Source organism: Pristis pectinata, chromosome 21, assembly GCF_009764475.1.
Source record: "Pristis pectinata isolate sPriPec2 chromosome 21, sPriPec2.1.pri, whole genome shotgun sequence".
Classification (NCBI taxonomy): Eukaryota; Metazoa; Chordata; class Chondrichthyes; order Rhinopristiformes; family Pristidae; genus Pristis; species Pristis pectinata.
In genome coordinates this window covers 31,867,136-31,887,978 of record NC_067425.1, presented here as the reverse complement: position 1 = coordinate 31,887,978, position 20,843 = coordinate 31,867,136, and the positions used below count along the sequence as shown (strand labels likewise).

General features: G+C 47.9%; 2 protein-coding genes across 3 annotated transcripts; one reads left to right on the top strand and one right to left on the bottom strand.

The window, feature by feature from the left end:
• Positions 1-679: 679 nt before the first annotated feature.
• On the bottom strand, positions 680-17,800 carry LOC127581140 (cytochrome P450 2D15-like). Of its 2 annotated transcripts, XM_052035172.1 has the most exons (10): positions 17,366-17,800; positions 11,606-11,774; positions 10,689-10,841; positions 7,720-7,880; positions 5,707-5,880; positions 4,650-4,694; positions 3,686-3,827; positions 3,093-3,280; positions 1,805-1,946; positions 680-1,404 (listed from the first exon to the last, which is right to left on the bottom strand). In XM_052035172.1, the coding sequence occupies exons 1-10, from the start codon at positions 17,573-17,575 to the stop codon at positions 1,220-1,222; spliced, it is 1,569 nt and encodes a 522-aa protein (XP_051891132.1). In that variant the 5' UTR covers positions 17,576-17,800; the 3' UTR covers positions 680-1,219. The 2 variants fall into 2 exon arrangements, with proteins under 2 accessions (XP_051891132.1, XP_051891133.1); XM_052035173.1 differs by lacking the exon at positions 4,650-4,694.
• A 132-nt stretch (positions 17,801-17,932) lies between these two features.
• On the top strand, positions 17,933-20,576 carry LOC127581143 (uncharacterized). Its single transcript, XM_052035179.1, has 2 exons — positions 17,933-17,956; positions 18,390-20,576. The coding sequence occupies exon 2, from the start codon at positions 19,171-19,173 to the stop codon at positions 19,867-19,869; it is 699 nt and encodes a 232-aa protein (XP_051891139.1). The 5' UTR covers positions 17,933-17,956; positions 18,390-19,170; the 3' UTR covers positions 19,870-20,576.
• The last annotated feature ends 267 nt before the right edge of the window (positions 20,577-20,843 follow it).

Genomic DNA, 20,843 nt, shown 5'->3' with positions numbered 1-20,843 from the left:
TTGAGTGTATCTGACAACTTGTTTTGCTTGTTGATCAGCTAACTTATTCCCATAGCAGTGGAAGTGGCCTGCAGTACATCCCGGGATGTGTGACACCTGTATTAATGGTCGAGTCAATAATAATTCATAGATAGTCTTCCATGTGGACAAGTGTGGAAGTGGATTTTCTCTAATCTGCTGCTTGAGGAGCATCAGTTCTATTATTCCATATTTCTGTTATACTATTAACACATTCATAACATTGACCAACATTTACATGAGCAGTTCCTGGATCCAGGACGTCAGCCATTTACAGTAGTGGGTGGTGTGTTGCTGCACTTATCCAGTGCGCTTTCAATTGGACAACTAAAAGTTGATAACAATATATAATTTGTTTTAATAAATGTGCCCCACGTTGGGCGCTATCTGTGATGATCTTGGGTGCATCCGTTCTCGAGTCCTAAAATTAAGCCAAGACCTTAATTCCTATACTTATAGGAGCCAGTCAATCCCCTCCCTTTAGGGAGATTATACTGCAGCAAAGACAAATTTACTTAACCACTTAGTCTCTGTTCTGAAGGGATTTAGTTTTCAATAATCACCATTTCGAGCGGTGGGTTCCCCCTCCCAACCAAGGAGGAGATGCCTCCAGCTAACAAAACAGATTTCAAATTTATTTCAAAATTAAAACAAAACAAATTTATTTCAAATGGAGCACATTTATTTGAGGAGTAAATTCTAACACAGATTGTAATTCTACAAAGGATTTACAAACACAAGTACAACTCCCGCAAACTAGGAAAGCATACCAATGAGTTTCAGATGAAGATGTCATCCGTCGCAGAAAGGAGGCATGGCAAGAGATCCTCCTCGGGTCGAGATTGAGGAGTGGACTCTGTGTCTTCATCTCCGTAACTCCTCCCCACCTTTACTCCCTTCTAATGCTTGTATCATTTTTTGCCAGTCATCTAGTGACAACCTCATCTGCATGTGATGTTTTCACAACTGCATTGATCAGGTCAGGTGGCTGGATCCTTAGGTTAACATAGACAATGTTGTTCCTTCTGATTAGGTCGCACTCTCACTTAAGTCACCAATAGGCTTCTCTGAGCCTGGACAGTGCTGTTTCCCAAGAGGATGGCTAAATAGCACTCGTTAAGAATTAACAATAAATGTATTAATCTGAGACAGATTCTTTTGCTATGCTAAAAAGCCGAGTTTAGTAAAACGTGAATATCCATCACAATCTGGCTTTAACACAGAGCCGATACGGGAGCGGACAGAGGGTGATTCCGCATCGTGCATCCCTGTAGCTCGGCCTTGGCTCATTTTCTGGGAGATGGAACGTGAATCGTTGGAGCATGGACGTGAAGAAGATGAAGAGCTCCGTCTTCGCCAGCTGCTGCCCCAAACACACACGATGACCTGTAGGGAGAGGGGCAGGAGTGGTTAGTGTCCCAAGAGAGGGACTGAGGATCACTGTCAGATCACACTGATTGAACAACAATGGCTCGAAGTCCTAATATCATCTGCCTTATCCAATCCTGTGTAATTTCTTACGGAAGTAGTGCACTTCCAGCCTTTATCAAAGTTAAGTAGATGTTTACCCTACTTATTGTATTCAGTCAATATAAGATGTACTCTTCAGCACTGGGGTGACCATAAAGGCTTTCGGCAGTTACGTTCAGAATTTAATGAGGTGAATTTTACAAATCCAGGAATAAGCCATCAGCCTCACTCTGCAGAGTGTGGGAGATGCAGCTGGATATCCACAAACGCAGCTCTGCCTTCTGGTACATTTAATGATCCCCAAATCCCACCTTACCTGCAGAGAATGGGATGAAGGCTTCTGGCTTCACAAACTTCCCATCCGAGTTGAGGAAGTGTCCCGGATTGAACTGATGTGGAGTCGACCAAATGTCTTCATCAAACAAGGCTGAGGAAAGATTTGGGATGATTGTTGTTTCCTGAAAGACATTCAAAGGGACATATTAGTCCAGAACATAATTGTAACAGGCCCTCCATGCAATGAGGAACAGTCTTGTATTCTGCAGTCCCAATGATCCATCATCGGCAGAAGATATTGGATCTAACTCTGCAGCACACTTCTTCCTCACTGCTACCTGGAGCTTATGGTCCACGAGCAATGCTTTGGGAGACCTGTTGGCATAAATGTAAAGAATAGAGCGATCCTCCCAATCATGCAGTCATGCAGAACGCAAACAGGCCCTTCGGACCAACTGCTCCATGCCAACCAAGATTCCCATCTAAGCTAGTCCCACTTCCCGACGTTGGGCCCATAGCTCTCTAAAACTTTTCCTATCCGTGTACCTGTCCAAATACCACTCAAAGACACCCTCTCCCAGTAAACACAGACAGCAGCAACACCTACTGGCGGGAAGTGTCGACAGCGAGGGACAGAGATATTTGATTCACCCTGCTCGACGTACAGGGAGGCCCTCTGCTGCATGGAGCCAGGAGTCACTGAATGGCTGCCACTAGGAGAGTTCTGCAGGAGGTAGTCAGTTGTGTGTTGGCTGCAGCAACAATCTCTGTATCATGCAGTAATGTCACAAGAAGTTTCAAAGTCCCATGATTTAAGCAGATAATGTAAGACATGCAAAGCCATATAAAGGTGTTCATTCACACTGGCACACTCTCCCTCTATCGCCCTCCCTCTTCCTCTCACTCAAGCAGTCAGTCACACACACTGAGGCACTCCACCCACACTCCCTCGCTGTCGACCCTACCCCCCACTAGGTGTTGCTGATGTCTGTGTTTACTGGGAGAGGGTGTCTTTGAGGGCTGACATCCTTGTGGGGTTGGTATATCGCAAAGTGTGTGTCATTCCACTAAGTCGGGTTGTGTGCCTTGTGAGATAGCTCAGCTCCCATTCTTCCGCATAATTCTGGATGAACAACACACTGACACATCTCAGGTACTTCTGGATAACTTCACAATGGTTTGCAGGAAAGACCTGTGGGCAATAGCGCCCATTTGGCACGCCAACAACTTCTAAAGCCCAATTTTTAGGTAACTGTGCTTTCAGAGTCATCCGGCATATTGATGCTCAGAAAGGGAGCTGAGCATTGAAGATTAACTATTGATTGTACCTTAGGGATGGTGTAACCCATGACCTCGGTATCTCTGTATGTTTGATGAGGTAGTGAAATTGGACCAATATTCCCTAAGCGTTGGATTTCATGGATAACAGCATTAGTGAATGGCATTTCCTCCCGGTCTTCCAGCTTTGGCCTTCGCTCCTTCCCAATCACTCTGTCAATCTCCTCGTGGACCTGAGCTGCAGGAACAAAAGAAGAACAGAAATTTCAAGCTTCAGTTGAAAGAAGGAACTTGTGTTTTAATCGTCTCTTTCCTCCGCTCAAAAAGTCCCACAGAGTCTTATTGCTAAAAGAAATTTCAGCCATGTCGTCACAGTTGTATGTTAGAAAGTACACCAACCAATTTGTACATTGCGAGGTCCGATAAACACCTGTGGGATAAGTGCTTAGAGAATGGGTTTTCATCAACTGATGGTTTCGAAACCTGGTGCTGATAATTGGATCTTTAGCCTGAAAATTAACTGCAACTTTTCCTCATCACCTTCTTCTCCCTCGTTTGACACTGCTGCACTCTTTCTCCACACCTTCCATCCACACCAGTGCACACATGGTAATGGGACTGGCAAAGACGTTGTTACACTTACACTGGACATCTGGATGTAGCACCATGAAGAGCAAGCCCCAGTTCAGGGTGGTGGAGGTGGTCTCTGTACCTGCAACAAAGAGGTCAACTGCTGACCCAATCATCTTGCTCTCCAGGAAACTCGTATTCGGTGTGTTCTTCATCTAAGATGCAGTTAAGAAAACCAGTGTTAATATGTAGAATCAAAGTCTGATCATAGGAATGGTGCTGAAGTCTGTCATCCTGCTTCAAATGTGTCTGGAAACAGTATAATACACTGGTGAGGTGACAAATGAGCACTCAATTGTGGGCAATACATTTTAGGTGAGCATGGCTACAGTTACAATGTGAGATTGGATAGTCTGGGATTGTTCTCACTGGAGCACAGGAGGCAGAGGGGTGATTTTATGGAGATTTATAAAATTATGAGGGGGATAGTTAAGGTAGATAGTCACAGTATTTTTCCCAAGGTAGCGGAGTGTAAAACTAGAGGACATAGGCTTAGGGTGAGAGGGGAAAGATTTAAAGGAGACCTGAGGGGCAAGTTTTCCACACAGATGGTAGTGGGTATGCCAGAGGAGGTGGTAGCGGCAGGTAAAATTATAATGTTTAAAGGACATTTGGAGAGGTACACGGAAAGGGAAGGAATAGAGGGATTGGGATGAGCGGAGATGGGCACCTCGGTTGGCGTCGGTGGGTTGGATGTGGTGTCTATTACTCTGCTGTACGACTCCATGACTCTGTGAAAGGTGCGAGGGTCCTGGAGAGCTCACAGGAAAGATTTACTGTGGGATTTCAGCCACAAGGTCAGACAAGTGAGAACATGAGGATGGTTGAGACGAGACGTGATGGAGGTGTGCTGAATGAGGGCTGGTTTAGACAGGGTAAATGAAGGGAGACTGTTCTCATCAGCAGTTGAATCAAGGACAAAACCACACAGGTTCAAAGTGAAGGGCAAATGAAACAGAAGGGAATCTGATGAATACCTTTATCTGGTAAATGCAGAACATTAGTGATCTGAAGTTCATGTCCTGTAAGGTTGATGGAAACAATTAATCAACGACTTTAAAAGAAAATTGGAAAAATCACTTGCAGTAAGACAGGGAAAGGGGGGAAATACAACTGCAGAGGTTGCTTTATAATGAGCTGTATAGACTCCGTGCAAAAACCTCCTCCTTGTGGTCCAGAATGACAGAAATATCCAACTAGTCCCACTCTCTCATTCTCTCCTCAGAGCCCTGGAAATCGTTAACCAAACCTGCTTCCAGAATTCTGCCAGCCGGTGCATCACAGATCACTATAATTGACTGTTTGTAACAGAGCCTCTGACCTTTTAGCCAATCAGCTGATTTCCGTGCCAGTCCTTGTGCTGTGGAAACAATTTCCTTTGAATGTGTTTCATCAAAGCTTCTGCTCACTTTGAACACCTTGACTGAATCTCTTCTCAACCTCTCCACTCTAAGGAGAAGAAACCCAGTTTCTCTGTCACATTACTCTTCAAGATCCATGTGGTACAAAGCTTTTCACAGTGTCAGCTGTGAAAAGGATGTAGGGAAGCTTCAGGGGGAGGTAGAGTCAGAGTTATACAGCACAGAAACAGGCCATTCGGCCCCACTTGTCCATGCTGACCAACTTGTCTGCTTCAGCTCGTCCCGTTTCCCCATGTTTGGACCATATCCCTCTAAACCTTTCCTATCCATGTACCTGTCTAACTGCCTTTTGATCATTGTAATTGTACACGCCTGTACCACCTCCTCTGGCAGCTCGTTCCATATACTCACCACCCTCTGTGTGAAAAAGTTGCCTCTCAGATCCCTTTTAAATATTTCCCCTCTCATCATAAACCCATGGCCTCTTGTTTTAGACTCGTCTCCCCGGGAAAAAGACTGTGACCATTCACTTTATCTCTGCCCCTCATGATTTTATAAACCTCTGTTCCTGTACTGCACGATGTTATGATGAATCACTGAAAGTTAACATGCAGTTAACCTGCAAAGATATTACAAGAGGCTGTGAGTGCGTATGTCACTTATCGTCACCTACCTTCTCTTGTTCTGCTAAGAAAGCATCAATGAAGTCCCTGATATCATTTGGATCCCATGATTCCTTATGCCTCGTGACTATTTCTTGCAAAAACTGAATGATTTTCTCCTGATTTTGAAATATTTTGTTCTGTGGCCCTGGGAGGTTACACAGGAAGGGGAATGCATTCAGCAACTGCAACAGAGACAGGGTTTGAAATTAAATACATTCTTTTCCATTCTCTAATTTTTCTTAAAATAATAACAAAAAGGTTAATTTTGACAGAAATATAAAATCAAGACAGGATGTGATGGGCAGAGTCGGCGACGCCAGATCCAATAATCTGCTATCCGATTATTCGGGAAACCTGAATGATCGGCATCTGCCTCATTCCTGCACTCCCTTTACATTCACCGGGGCCCCAGTTTCCACACCCCCTTTGACACTTTGGGCACCCGGTTCCACGATTCCTTTCACACAACACTTCCCGTGCTCTCTTTCACACATCAAAGCTCCAAGGTCCCGCACTCCTTTTAAACTCACTGGTGCCCAGTTTCCTGCATTCTCTTAAAACCCAGGTCACAAGAGACCGCAGATGCTGGAATCCGGATCAAAGAACAAACTGCTGGAGGAACTGAGAGGGTCAGACAGCATCCGTGAAGGGAAATGGACAGTCGACGTTTTGGGTCCAGACCCTTCATCTAGATCTTTGTCTCCTGAGATACTAAATGTTGTGGGAGAGCTGTCGGAAATGGTGCAAGTGAACTTGCGAGCAGGGTGGAAGTTGGTATGGAAGTGGTTGAAGTTGACGAGGGTACAGGAAGCGGCACCAATGCAGTTGTTGATGTGGCAGAGGAAGAGTTGAGCAGTGGTGCCTGGAGAAGGGTCTCGACTTATGGCATTCACCGGACAATTTATTGTGCAAAATCTACTCTTTATGATATCCAGTAGTCCAGAAAACCGGCTAACCTGGCACTAAAGTCCCGAGTGTGGCAGATTAAGGGAATTTTCCTACATTGCAAAATCTGATCTCTGAAAGCGGGATGTGCCAAGCTGTCAAGTGCTGCTACGGCAATATTTGTTGTACCTGACATGGGATAGTGCAAACTGTGACCAAGTGTCCAAAGAGTGCACGTGTAGAAAACGTCGTGAACCTCTGAAGCTAGACAAGGTTCTGAAGAGGTTCAACTCCTCCAACTAAGTGTAACATCAACTTCATTGTTTCAAACTTCACAGTGTGATGTTGAACTGAAATCTCCCACAACATCTGCGCAAGCCAGCAGGATACAGCCGGGAGGGGAAAGGGCTCCCATGGCAATGGGGAGTCACTGAGTGAGTACATTCTTTCAATGGGCGGTCCAGTGTTTCCCAGCAGGGGGAAATGGCCCCGGGCGGGATTACCAAGCTGCGACAGCCTGGTAACACCTTTACATTTTAAAAAAGTATATAATTCAATGCAAATGGGCACGGCTTAAAGTCTCACCTGGAACACCCTCCCCTATCCACCTTCCCTTCCCCTCTAACCTGGTGGGTGGGGGAGGGCGTTCCAGGTGAGACACCCCCACACCCTCAACTGCACTCACCTATCCCCTGCCAACCTGTACTCCTCCCCCTCCCCCAACCTTCTTATTCTGGCTTCTGCCCTCTTCTTTTCCAGCCCTGATGAAGGGTCTCAGCCGGAAACGTCAACTGTTTATTTCCCTCCACAGATGCTGCCTGACCTGCTGATTTCCTCCAGCATTTTGTGTGTGTTGCTCCAGATTCCAGCATCTGCAGAATCTCTTGTGTTAACTTCCATCCAGACATGTTCCAACCTTCTGGGCTCAACATCAAATTCAACAGTTTCAGGTAATTTGCTTCCTCTGTTTGTAGCAGAATTGTTGGGTTCTGCTGCACGTTTTCCATCTGCAATACTAACTCAGTTCTTCTCTCTCCACTACCACCGACTGAGATAAATTTGAGGCTGACTCCTAGGCACAGGCCTACAATATCCAGAAGTGCTACGTCCATCGTTGAATGAACAATCTGCCATACCTGACCCCAAAATCCACCTTCCAGCACAGAGTCTTCTTCAAGTATGTGCAAAAATCGAAGGAGCTTCTCATCGCGATATTCAAAACGTTCTCCGAAGACAATTGAGCAGATAATGTTCACCGTCGCAAAAGTTAGATAGAAATGTGGATCAAAAGGGAGGCCTGAATAAATGATAAGAAGTTATAATTTTTCCAAGTAATGACGGCAGAAATAATAAATTCTGAAACTGTAAAGAAATAGATTACAGGAAGAGATTTATCAGCCTCTCAACTCTGGCCTGCACTAACTGTCCACTGCTCGATCTCTTTGTGAGGCTCCCATTTCCGGCATTTTGGAACACTGCTTAAAAGCACAGAAGGTTTTCAGTTATACAGCCTTGGTGACTCAACACTCTCCTGGCCAGCCGATGATGTTCCTCCTTCATTAAACCTGAACTCATTCAAAACTGTTGCCCAATTCCTTAATGCATACCACGCCCCATGCAGACACCACCCTGTTCTCCATGAGCACTTCGAGAATCATGGACTCATTAGGGACAGCCAGCATGGCTTTGTGAAGGGAAGATCTTGCTTCACAAGCTTGATAGGGTTCTTTGAGGAGGTGACCAGGAAGATTGACCAGGAAGATTGCTGTAGATGTGCTTTACATGGATTTTAGTAAGGCGTTTGACAAGGTTCCACAAAGGTAGGCTTCTTCAGAAGGTCGGAGGCCAAGGGAACCAGGGAGGCTTGGCCGTGTGGATTCAGAATTGGCTTGCCTGTAGAAAGCAGAGGGTTGTGGTGGAGGGAGTGCTTTCCGATTGGAGAGCTGTGACTAGTGGTGTCCCACAGGGATCAGTTCTGGGACCTCTACTTTTTGTGTATTTATTAATGACTTGGCTGAGGGGGTGGAAGGGTGCGGTAGCAGGTTTGCAGATGACACAAAGGTCGGTGGTGTTGTGGCTAGTGTGGGGAGCTGTCGAAGTTTACAGAGGGATATCGATAGGATGCAGAGCTGGGCTGAGAAGTGGCAGATGGAGTTCAATCCAGAGAAGTGTGAGGTGGTACACTTTGGAAGGACAAACTCCAAGGTGGAGTACAAGGTTAACGGCAGGATTCTGGGCAGTGTGGAGGAGCAGAGGGATCTGGGGGTTCATAGCCACAGATCACTGAAAGTTGCCTCACAGGTGGATAGGGTAGTTAAGAAAGCTTATGGGGTGTTAGCTTTCATAAATTGGGGGATTGAGTTTAAGAGTCGTGAAGTAATGATGCAGCTTTACCAAAGTCTGGTTAGACCACACTGAGAGTACTGTGTCCAGTTCTGGTCGCCTCATTATAGGAAGGATGTGGAGGCGTTGGAGAGGGTGCAGAGGAGATTTACCAGGATGCTGCCTGGATTAGAGACTATGGATTATGAGGAGAGACTAAAGGAGCCAGGGCTTCACTCATTGGAGACAAGGAGGATGAGGGGAGACGTGATAGAGGTAAACAAAATATTAAGAGGAATAGATAGAGTGGACAGCCAGCGCCTCTTTCCCAGGGCACCAATGCTCAATACAAGAGGGCATGGCTTTAAGGTAATGGGTGGGAAGTTCAAGGGAGATGTCAGAGCGAGGTTTTTCACCCAGAGAGTGGTTGGTGCATGGAATGCGCTGCCTGGGGTGGTGGTGGAGGCTGATACATTGGTCAAGTTCAAGAGCTTGTTAGATGAGCATATGGAGGGAGTTAAGATAGAGGGATATGTGGGAGGAAGGGGTTAGATAGTCTTAGGTGTGGTTAGAAGGTCGGCACAACATGGTGGGCTGAAGGGCCTGTATTGTGCTGTTTTGTTCCTTGGTTCTATTCTATGGTTCTAACACTGGCTTCAGATGCAACAAAGGCTCAATCTTAGGCAAGATCAATGTAAATGTTTGCCGTTTACCTCAGAGCACTATCAGAAGCAGCTGACAGAACTTCTAGAGGAGGCCCTGCAGCATCTTAAAGGGAAAGATTAAATATTATCAAAGTTTTTTTTCTACACCCACCTCATGGGTGACAACTCTGGATCCAAAGACCCAGTTTCCATTGGCAAAAAGGTTAGAAAACTGGAGATGATTTGAGCTGAATTGATTCCACCTTAAACTGATAAATCTCTTCAAAGTGTCCATCTGGAGTAGGGGGAGTGGGTAACATTCTCTCTTCTCCCCCCTCCCATCAGGCAGAAGATACAAAAGCCTGAAAGCACATACCACCAGGCTCAAGGATAGCTTCTATCCTGCTGTTTTCAGACTATTGAATGGACCTCTTGTAACATAAGGGCAGGCAGACAGGATAGTGTAGCGGTTAGCGTAATGCTATTACAGCACCAGTGACTCGGGTTCAATTCCTACCTCTGTCTGTAAGGAGTTTGGACCTTCTCCCTGTGACTGCGTGGGTTTCCTCCGGGTGCTCCGGTTTCCTCCCACATTCCAAAGACATATGGGTTAGGAAGTTATGGGCACGCTACAGTGGGGCCGGAATTCTGCCGATACTTGCGGGCTGTCCCCAGAACACTCTACGCGATAGATGAATTTCACTGTGTGTTTCAATGTTCATGTGGCTAATAAAGGTATCTTATCTTATCTTATCGAATCTTGTCAGCTGAGAATGTAAAAGCTGTACAAAATTCATGCTCAGGTAGAGCAGCTTTGACTGGTCACCTGGTGTGCACCAGTTTTAATAAATCGCACGTTATTTGGAACATCAGCTCCCTGTGGCCCTTCCGCTTGCTCCTAAACTACCTCGATGTACTGATGTGATGAAATGATCTATATGGATGGCATGCAAAAGAGAGCTTTTCACTGTACCTCGGTACATGCGGCAATAATAAACCAATTTACCAATTCCCCGAACTGCAGGTGCTAACCCACACCCTGCTGCCCTTCTGTCACACACTGGGTTTACCAAAGTGTCAAGTCACCCACAGTAACACAAAAATGAAATATGCCAGTGCCTTCCACAGGATCGACCCACCTTGTTCACTTTCAAAGATTTGATTCAGAAACCCAGCCTCTTCTACAATTCGCAATTCAAGAGACTTCTTCCCCAGCCCAAAGTTTTTCAGGCTCTGAAGTGAAAATCTCCTCTGTTCTTTCCACCAGTCGCCATACCTGGCAAAGAGGATACCTGGATGGGTGTAGCAGGAATGTTGTTTATTCATCTCCATTTTCAGCCAGTCCTTAAACAGGTATCTACATGAGCACTTGAATTGGCAAGACATAGAAAACTACAGACCAAGTACTGGTAAATGGGTTAGTATTGATGGTTGGCATGGAGATGGTGGGCTGAAGGACCTGTTTCTGTGCTCAATGGCTTATAGGACTCACTCATTTTAACTTACAGTTACAGATACTCAACCAGATCCCAAAACATCAGCATGGGGTTTTCAGCTGACTGGGGTAACAAGAAGGTGTCCTGCATAGGTGGGTCACCCAGACCTTTCCCACGCACTGCAAACTATTGTAATATAGATATAAAAACGTACACACATAAAGTGGTACAAGTGCATACAGGCAGCACTGGCTCGAGCTTCCCCCAGGAACACGAGCTCTGGCCCCCTCTGGGAAACTGCAGCCAATGAAAATACAACCAGCATCTCCAGGGGCCTCAGTACATCCAGTGGTACTGCACTCACTGTATCCAGTGGCCAGTGTATCCAGGGAAGAGGAGAAAACATTCCCACGTCCATCTCCAGTTAAATTATATTCTATCTTTCTTGGGAAGCTGCTGCTGACACCCTGACGTTTCTCTGGATACTGTGACCAGCCCCTCCCCTCTGGTGGTGAGGTTTAGGTGGCGTTAATCATACACAGAAACATCTAAAGACCAACAATTCCTGACCCCTCCCGCCTGGTGCCCAGGACTGTCTCAGGAGCCCGGTCCACACTTACCTTCCCCGATCCTCTCAGAGAGCTTCTTATATATCGGAAAGTCTGGCCGGTCCGCAAAGTCTTCCGATTTCTTCACCAGCGCCTCTTTCAGGGTCTTGTAGCCGCTCAACACCACCACGCTTGTCCATCCAAACTGTAAACTCACCACGTCGCCGTACTTCTTCCACAGCTGAAAGTGGGGGAATGATGGGGAAAGCACCAGCCGTTATTGTAACTCTCAGAGGCCAAACGCAACATCGAGCCGAGGCAGCGCTGACGCTAAATTCTCAGTCAGACCCAGCACCTGTTTATTCTGCACCCCCGCTGCCATTGGAACTGGGCTCCAGGGAGCTTGGCTCTCTGGCCCCTGCACCATTGAACGCGACGGGCTGGTTTCCCCGTGCCATTGTTTCCCTGCTGATTCAGTCGCATATCCACCCGGGGATGGGCAGCTACCAAACCTGCCACAGAAGCTCTGCTTCAAAGTCAAAGTCGAGTTTATTGTCAGATGCACAAGTACATGTGTGTACAGGTGCAATGAAAATCTTACTTGCAGCAGCAGCACAGGCACATTGTATTAAAGGAACAACACTCATCAAAGAAACATAAATTAAACATAAATTATACAAGAAAGAACACAATTAGAAACAAAAAACAAAGTCCATTGTAGTGCAAAGTGGTCATTGTGAGGTAGGGATTAGGGTTGTGCATGTTGGTTCAAGATCGGAATGGTGGAAGGCAACTAACTGTTCTTAAAGCTGGTGATGTGGGACTTCAGGCTTCTGCACCTCCTGCCCGATGGTAGCTGCGTGCAGATGGCATGGCCCAGATGGTGGGATCTTTGACGATGGATGTTACCTCTTTCAATGTGCCCGTGAGGTATTGGGCTGAGTCTATTACTCTCTGCAGCTTCAAACTGTATGAAGAGAATTGAATTTTCTAAAAGTGATACTTGATTCTTCTTTAGTGTGTGCAAAAGTGTGGATGGAGAAGTAGATTCTGAAATGGATTGCTCGATCTGCTTGCCCTGGCTGGATGTTAAATAATTGGTCAGTCTTGAACATTGTGACAGCAGAAACGGCTGTCAGACACCTGAGGTTCTCTCCAGCACCGTGTAGAGTGGTTCAGAGTGGTTGTTAAGTATTCTTTGTATTCTGTCCTCCTGTAGTTTTTTTGAAGTGTTCCTGAATAATTCTAATGAAGTTGTTTTTGTAACATTTAATGTGCATATAATTGCCTCCTTTGTTTGCGAATACCTCTTGCTGCTGAGTCAGAACAAAGAAGGAATTTTTTAACATATTCATTACACTTACATTTCAGTGCATTCGAATTGGCATACCAGACCATGATGCAACCAGTCAGGACACTTTCAACAGTACATTGGTAGAAGTTTAATAGAGTTTTTGGTGGCTTGCCAAACCTCTTTAACCTTTTAAGAAAGTAAAGTTGCTGCAGGAACATGGGGAATATGCCAGGGATGGAAAAGGGGAGGAGAGCAACCCAGATAACAAAGAAAATAGAAAAGGAAAGAGAGAATTGATTAGCTGAACCAGAGGTAACCAACGGAGAGCAGATTCTGATGAAGAGTCACAGCAGTTTATCTCCCCAGATGCCGCCTGACCTGCTGAGTACTTCCAGCATTCTGTTTCTTTCAGGCATCCAACTTCTGCAGGTGTTTACTTCTGCTTTGCGCAAACTCCATCCCAGCCCGGAGCAAGAAGTAGAGAACTAAAAATGGGTATATTAAAGGGAGATAGGGAGCAAAGGGAAACTGGAGGATGAAAGGGAATGGGTGTAAAGGAGACACAACTGACAGGATGGAAGTGGGGGTGTGGACCGCACCCTCCTCCTCATCCTGGTGAGGGAAGAGTCCTTAAGAGATTGCAGACACCCTGTTTCTTTATCTTTGGATTCAGGTGAACTTTTCCTTGTAGGGTTTGTTGTTGCAGTGGAGGAGAGTGGAAAGGAATTCTTGCACCATGAGGTCATTTTCTGTTTGTCCTGCAGTGCTCTTGCTTTCATGGTAAAGCGCAATGGTTAGTACTGGACTTATTTCTAAATAATTATCTGCAGCATTTAGAAAGTGAACGATATTGGAGACTGAACTGATTTGGTTTATCTTTCCCTTTCCCAATCTCATTCCCCTACTCCAGAGAATTCAGTCTGCAATGTGGAATAAACATGTTCAAGTGTTTTGATGGTACAGATTTAATCAAGTGTGATATGAACTTTAGGTTTGTTATTTTTATTAACTCGTACTGGATTGTCCGAGTGTGATTTGAGGAAGATTTCTAGTTTTTATTTCTCAGACTTCTAGTTCAAGTGTTAAAATCTGAGACCTGCTTTCTTCAACCTGTTGACAGCTCCAACCATGGAACGGACAGCTCCAACTGCACTTCCTATCCACTAAGTTTCAAAAGGTTTGGTATGACATCAAATGGTGTGAGGCTCACCTGTCCCTTTCTCAAATATTCACAGGGTAGCGATAGGTAGATGCAGGTGAGAGATAGTGATAGGCAGGTGCAGGGGAGGAGAGGAGAGCAGATCCACTGGGAGATGGGTCAAAGGAAAGAAGAGAGAGGGGAATAAAAGGCTAGGAAAGGGAAGAAGAGAAGAAGTGTGGGGGGGCAGGTGGGGTTTGTGGGGAAGTGGGGTGGGGATTACCTAAAGTGGGAGAATTCAATGTTCATGCCATCAGGCTGCAAGGTTCCAAGCTGGAAAATGAGGTGGTGTTCCTCCAGTTTGTGCTTGGAATTCTCCTGGAAGTAGAGGAGGCCGAGGACTGACATATCAGTGATGGTGTGGGAGGGGGAGTTGGAGTGACTGGCAATGGGGAGATGCAGGTCACGGTTACAGACAGAGCGCAGGTGTTCTGTGAAATGGTCACCTTGTCTGCATTTGGTCTCACCAGTGTAGAGGAGGCCACACTTGGATCACCAAATGCAGTAGATGATATTAAGCAAAGTGCAGGTGAATCTCTGTCTCACCTGAAAGGAAAGTTTGGGTCCCTGGTTGGAGGTGATGGAGGTGGTGTAGGGGCAGGTGTTGCACCTATGGCAGGGGCAGTGCAAACTTCCCAGAGTGGGAGTAGGATGGGTGGGGTGGAGGGGGAGGAGTTAACGAGGGAGTCGCGGAGAGAGCGGGTCCTGCGAAAGGCACAAAGGGATGGGGAGGTGAAGATATGCTTGGTGGTGGTGTCCCGTCGGAGATGGCAGAAGTGGCGGAGAATGATGTGTTGGATACGTAGGCTGGTGGGATGAAATGAGAGGACAAGGGGCACCCTATGCCTGTTTGGTCTGGGAGGGGTGGGGGTGAGAATGGATGTATGGGAAATGGCAGAGATACGGATGCGAGCTCTCTCGACACAGTCACAGGGAACCCTGGTTAGAAAAGAAATTGGACATCTCTGATATCCTGGAGTGGAAAGCCTCATCATGGGAACAGATGCGGTGGAGACAGAGAAATGGAGAAAAAGGGATAGCGTCCTTGCAGGAGACAGGGTGGGAGGAGCTGTGATGGAGGTAGCTGTGGGCATCAGTGGGTTTGTAGAAGATATCAGTGGATAAGGAATCTCCTGAGATGGAGACAGAAAGATTGAGTAAGGAGAAAGAGGTGTCAGAGAGAGTCCAAGTGAATTGGAGAGCTGGGTGACAATTGGTGTCGAAATTTATGAAACTGTCGAGTTCTGAATGGGTACAAGAGGTGGCACCAATGCAGTCGTCGATATAGCGGAGAAAGTTGAGGAATGCGGCTGGAGTAAGCTTGGAACAGAAACTGTTCAACGTAACCAATGAAGAGGTCGGCATAGCTGGGTCCCATGCGAGTGCCCATGGCTACACCCTTGGTCTGTAGAAAGTGAGAGGAATTGAAAGTGAAGTTGCTAAGGGTGAGGACAAGTTCAGCCAGGCGGAGGAGAATGTTAGTGGAAGGGGATTGGTTCTGTATCTGGTCAAGAAAGAAGCGGAGGGCAGTGAGGTCGTCATGATGGGGAATGGAGGCATATAGGGACTGGACATGCATGGTGAAGATGAGGTTATGTGTGCCAGAGAACTTAGCTATGGAAGAGTTGGAGGGCGTGTGATGTGTCACGGATGTAGGTGGGAAGGGATTGGACCGGGGGGACAGGATAGTGTCCAGGTATGTGGATACGAGCTCCGTAGGGCAAGAGCATGTGGAGACAATAGGTCTGCCTGGACAGTCCTCCTTGTGGATCTTGGGGAGAAGATAGAAATGGGCGGTCCTAAGTTGTGGGACTATCATGTTGGTAGCTGTGAGGGTGGGGTGGGGTGGGGGGAGGATGTCCCGAGGTGACGAGGTCAGTGATGGTGCGGGAGATAATGCCCTGGTGGTCCTCGGTGGGATCATGGTTCAGGGGTAGGTAGGAGGAAGTGTCCGAGAATTGGTGTCTGGCCTCTACAAAGTAGAGGTCAGTGTGCCAGACTACAACGGCACCACCTTTGTCAGCTGGTTTGATGAGAATGTCAGGGTTGGTGCGGAGGGAGTGGGGAGCAGAGCGTTCGGAAGGGCTGAGGTTGGAGTGGGTGAGGGGGGCAGAAATGTCAAGAGGGCTGATGTCACACCGACAGTCGGCTATGAATAGGTGCAGGGAAGGTAACAGGCCAGGTGGAGGAGTCCCGTTGGAAGGAGAGGTCTGGATGCCCTGCAGATTGAGCTTCAGTTCGCAACTGCATTGGAGGAGGTGGCAGCAGTATTGCAAAAACTGAGATTTGTGTAAAAAAGCTGGATCAAAAGTAGAAGTTGCGGAGTGAGAATTCAGTTATATTGTTCTTGATCAGAAGTTCCAGGGGCGGCCCGGTAGCGCAGCGCTGAGCGCGACACTATTACAGCGCCGGTGATAGGGGTTCAATTCCCGTCGCTGCCTGTAAGGAGTTTGTACGTTCTCCCCGTGTCTCCGTGGGTTTCCTCCGGGTGCTCCGGTTTCCTCCCACATTCCGGAGACCTCCAGGTAGGTTAACATGGGTTCAAATGGGCGGCGCGGACTCATTGGGCAGGAAGGGCCTGTTACTGTGTTGTGAACGAAGTTTTTTAATGTGTCCTGTATCAGAAGCATTTGTTTTACATGGCAGCATTTGTATTCATTTAAATCGCTTACAGGAATAGATTGTACAATAACAAACTGCTCAATAACAATTTCAATATGTAATGTTGCTGTAGCATTTCAAATTTAAGTAGCAATGACATTTCAGTTGCTTTGTGCCGATTTCTGGTAATGTGACTGAGTTTTGTTTTAAAGATCTGATTTTAAACCTTTAATTTGGAAAAATACACCTGTAAAACGAACCATCATAATGTGGCGAACCATCCCTTTGAATCCACAGATGCTATTTGACCCATTGAATCCTTCCATCAGTTTAACTGAAAGTCACAGAGTCATACGGCACGGAACTTCTTGCTTTGAGACAAATAGTTTGGCAAACAGGATTATTTCTACGGTTGAAAACAGCTGAAATATTCGGGTGCAGGGTCATTAACTTGAAACGTTAATTCAGTTTTTTCTCTCTACAGATGTGGCCTGTCCTCAGTTTTTCTGGCATTTTCCGCTTTTGTTTCAGATGTTCACTATCTTCACATGATCTTTGCCCTGATTCACGGGTCAGTGGGTAAACGCTGCCTCATTGACCCGAGAGGCCAGTTACCGTGCTGTGTAAAAAACGTGTTAAAGTCCACTGGACAGCAGACGAGAAACAAACCGGGTTGAAGGTGTCCCCGGGGTGAGGGACCCAGCTCCCTCACACAGACTCACCCTCTCCCAACCTTTACCTTTGAGAATGACACGTGAGGGTTTCTCAGGTCCACTTGCAGAATGTTGCCGACGAAAGGGAACCCCCGGGGCCCGGGAGGGTAGTTCTCACACGTCTTCCGCCTCTTCATGAAGTCGAAGACCAGGCAAAAGAGGGCGAAGAACACGGCCAGCACCGTGAAGCTGTCATAGAGCTTGGGCAGGAGGTGCGATAGAGCCGCGAACACCATGTTCTCCAGAGCGGTGGAGCAGTGAACAAACGGCGCACGGTCGGTGAGGAGACCCCCGCACTGAGCCCTGGAGACAACAGGTTTCAGGAGCTGGAATCTGGAGCAGAAAAGGAAACAAAACACTGGAGGAACTCAGCGGGTCGGGCGGCATCTGTGGAGGGGCACGGACACTCGACGTTTCCCACCGAGACCCTTCGCCTGGGCTGAAAGAGCAGAGGGGGCAGAGTCGGTATGAAGGGGTGTTGGGGGAGGTGGTGCAAGAGCTGGCAAACGATAGGTGGATGCTGGTGAGGAGGAGTTAAAGGACAGATGGAGTGGTGGGAGGGAGGGAGGGAAGGGTGGAGATAGCGGCAGAGGCTCGGAGGTGATAGGTGGAGGCAGGTAAGGGCTCTGGATGGTGGGATCTGCTGGGAGTGGAAGGTGGAGCCTGGAACCCAACGAGGGGAGGGGCAGGGTAGGGGAAGAAGGTGCGGGAGAGGGAGAGGGGGAAAGCGAGGCGGTAGGAGAGGGGGTTGAGGGGAGGTGAGGGAGGAGGGGGAGGGCGGATGGGATTAGTGGGGGGAGGGGACAGTGGCTGCAACGTGTGGGTGCTGGGCAGAGGGAGTTGGAGGAGGAGGGGAAAGAAATTCGTTAACAACGGACGGGAGGGGGGTGGGTTGGGTGGGTGCGGGAGGAACTGGGGAGATCAGGAGGAGACAGAATGAGCACAGAGGGCGAGCATTTTGCCTGAAACTGGAGAAATCAACGTTCATGCCATCGGGGTGTGGACTCCCGAGGTAGGATATGAGGTGCTGTTCCTCTCGTTTGCATTTAGTTTCTGTCTTGACCTGGTGTCGGATAAAGTTGGTATCGCAGCAGATATGAGATCATCACTGGTCTTCTCCCCTATTCTGAGTTCGTGGTCTGGAGCCACGGGGACGCGGACGGGTCTGACCGTGTCTGGGTGAGCCCACCCCCACGTCTTGAATTTGCAACTTTCCGGAACATAATCCAAGCACTGACTTCTGATCGTCTCGATGTGAATGTTCGCAGCGCAGAAGGAGACCATTCAACCCTTCGGATCTTGTACTAGCTCCACTTAAAATAAATCCAGCGAGTTCCACTCCCCTGCCCTCTCGTTACCCTGCAAGTCTCTTTCCTTTCTGATCCTCCCGACCTCCCTTTAGATCTTCACTTCCAAATCTGCCGTGTAAAACAAATGCTTCTAATACAGGACACATTAAAAAAAACTTTGTTAACAGCACGGTAACAGGTTCTACTGGCCCAACGAGTCCGCGCCGCCCATTTGAACCCATGTTAACCTACCTATAGGTCTCCGGAATGTGGGAGGAAACCGGAGCACCCGGAGGAAGCCCACGGAGACACGGGGAGAACGTACAAACTCCTTACAGGCAGCGACGGGAATTGAACCCCTATCACTAGCGCCTTAATAGTGTCGTGCTCAGCGCTGTGCTACCGGGCCGCCCCTGGAACTTCTGATCAAGAACAATATAACTGAATTCTCACTCAGCAACTTCTACTTTCGATCCAGTTTTTGTTTACACAAATCTCAGTTTTTGCAATACTGCTGCCACCACCTCCAATGCAGTTGAGAAATGAAGCCAAATCTGGAGGGTATCCAGCCCTCTCCTTCCACCGGGACTCCCCCACCGGGCCTGTTACTTTCCCTGCACCTATTCATAGCCGACTGTCGGTGCCACATCAGCCCTCTTGACATTTCTGCCCACCTGACCGACTCCAACCTCACCCCTTCTGAACGCTCTGCTCCCCACTGCCTCTGCACCAACCCTGACATTCTCATCAAACCAGCTGACAAAGGTGGTGCCGTGGCAGTCTGGCGAACTGACCTCTCTCTTGCAGAGGCCAGAAACCAACTCTCGGACAGTTCCTCCCTCCTACCCCTGAACCATGACCCCACCGAGGACCACCAGGACATGATCTCCAGCACCATCACTGACCTCGTCACCTCGGGAGATCTCCCTCCCACAGCTACCAACATGATAGTCCAACAGCTTATGACTGCCTGCTTCTATCTTCTCCCCAAGATCCACAAGAAGGACTGTCCCGGCAAAGCTATTGTCTCCACACGCACTTGCCCGATGGAGCTTGTGTCCTCCTACCTGGACACTATCCTGTTCACCCTGCCCCAATCTCTTCCCACCTACGTCTGTGACACATCACACGCTCTCCAACTCTTCTGTAGCTTTAAGTTCTCCGGCATGCATAACCACATCTTCACCATGGACGTCCAGTCCCTATGTACTTCCATTCACCATCTTGACGACTTCCCTTGACCTCCACAAAGGTGTAGCTATGGGCACTCAGATGGGCCCCAGCTATGCCTACCTTTTCATTGGCTACATTGAACAGTCTCTGTTCCAAGCCTACTCCAGCCCCATTCCTCAACTTTCTCTGCTATATCAACGATTCCATTGGTGTCACCTCTGCAGAACTCGACAGTGTCATAAATTTCACCACTCATTTTCACCCAGCTCTCCAATTCACTTGGACTATCTCTGACACCTCTCCCTCCTTGCTCAATCTTTCCGTCTCCATCTCAGGAGATTGCTTATCCATTGTTATCTTCTACAAACCCACTGATGCCCACAGTTACCTCGATCACAGCTCCTCCCACCCTGTCTCTTGCAAGGACGCTCTCCCTTTTTCTCATTTTCTCCACCCCCACCATATCCGGTCCCATGATGAGGCTTTCCACTCCAGGACATCCGAGATGTCCAACTTCTTATCTCACCGGAGCTTCCGGCCGACTGTGGTTGAGTGAGCTGCCACCCGTATCTCTGACATTTCCATACCTCCGCTCTAACCCCCACCCCTCCCAGACCCAACAGGAATGGGGTGCCCCTTCTCCCCACATTTCAACCCTCCAGCCTACGTATCCAACACATCATTCACCACCACTTCCGCCATCTCCAACGGGACCCCCCCCCCACTAAGCATATCTTCCCCTCCCCACCCCTTTCTGCCTTTCACAGGAACTGCTCTCTCTGCAACTCCCTCATTCACTCCTGCCCCTCCACCCCACCCATCCCACTCCCACCCTGGGAACTTTGCACTGACCCCGCCATAGGTGCCACACCTGCCCCTACACCACCTCCGTCACCTCCATCCAGGGACCCAAACACTCCTTTCAGGTGAGACAGAGATTCACCGGCACTCTCCTTAATATCATCTGCTGCATTTGGTGCTCCAAGTGTGGCCTCCTTTATATTGGTGAGACCAAACGCAGACTAGGTGACCATTTCGCAGA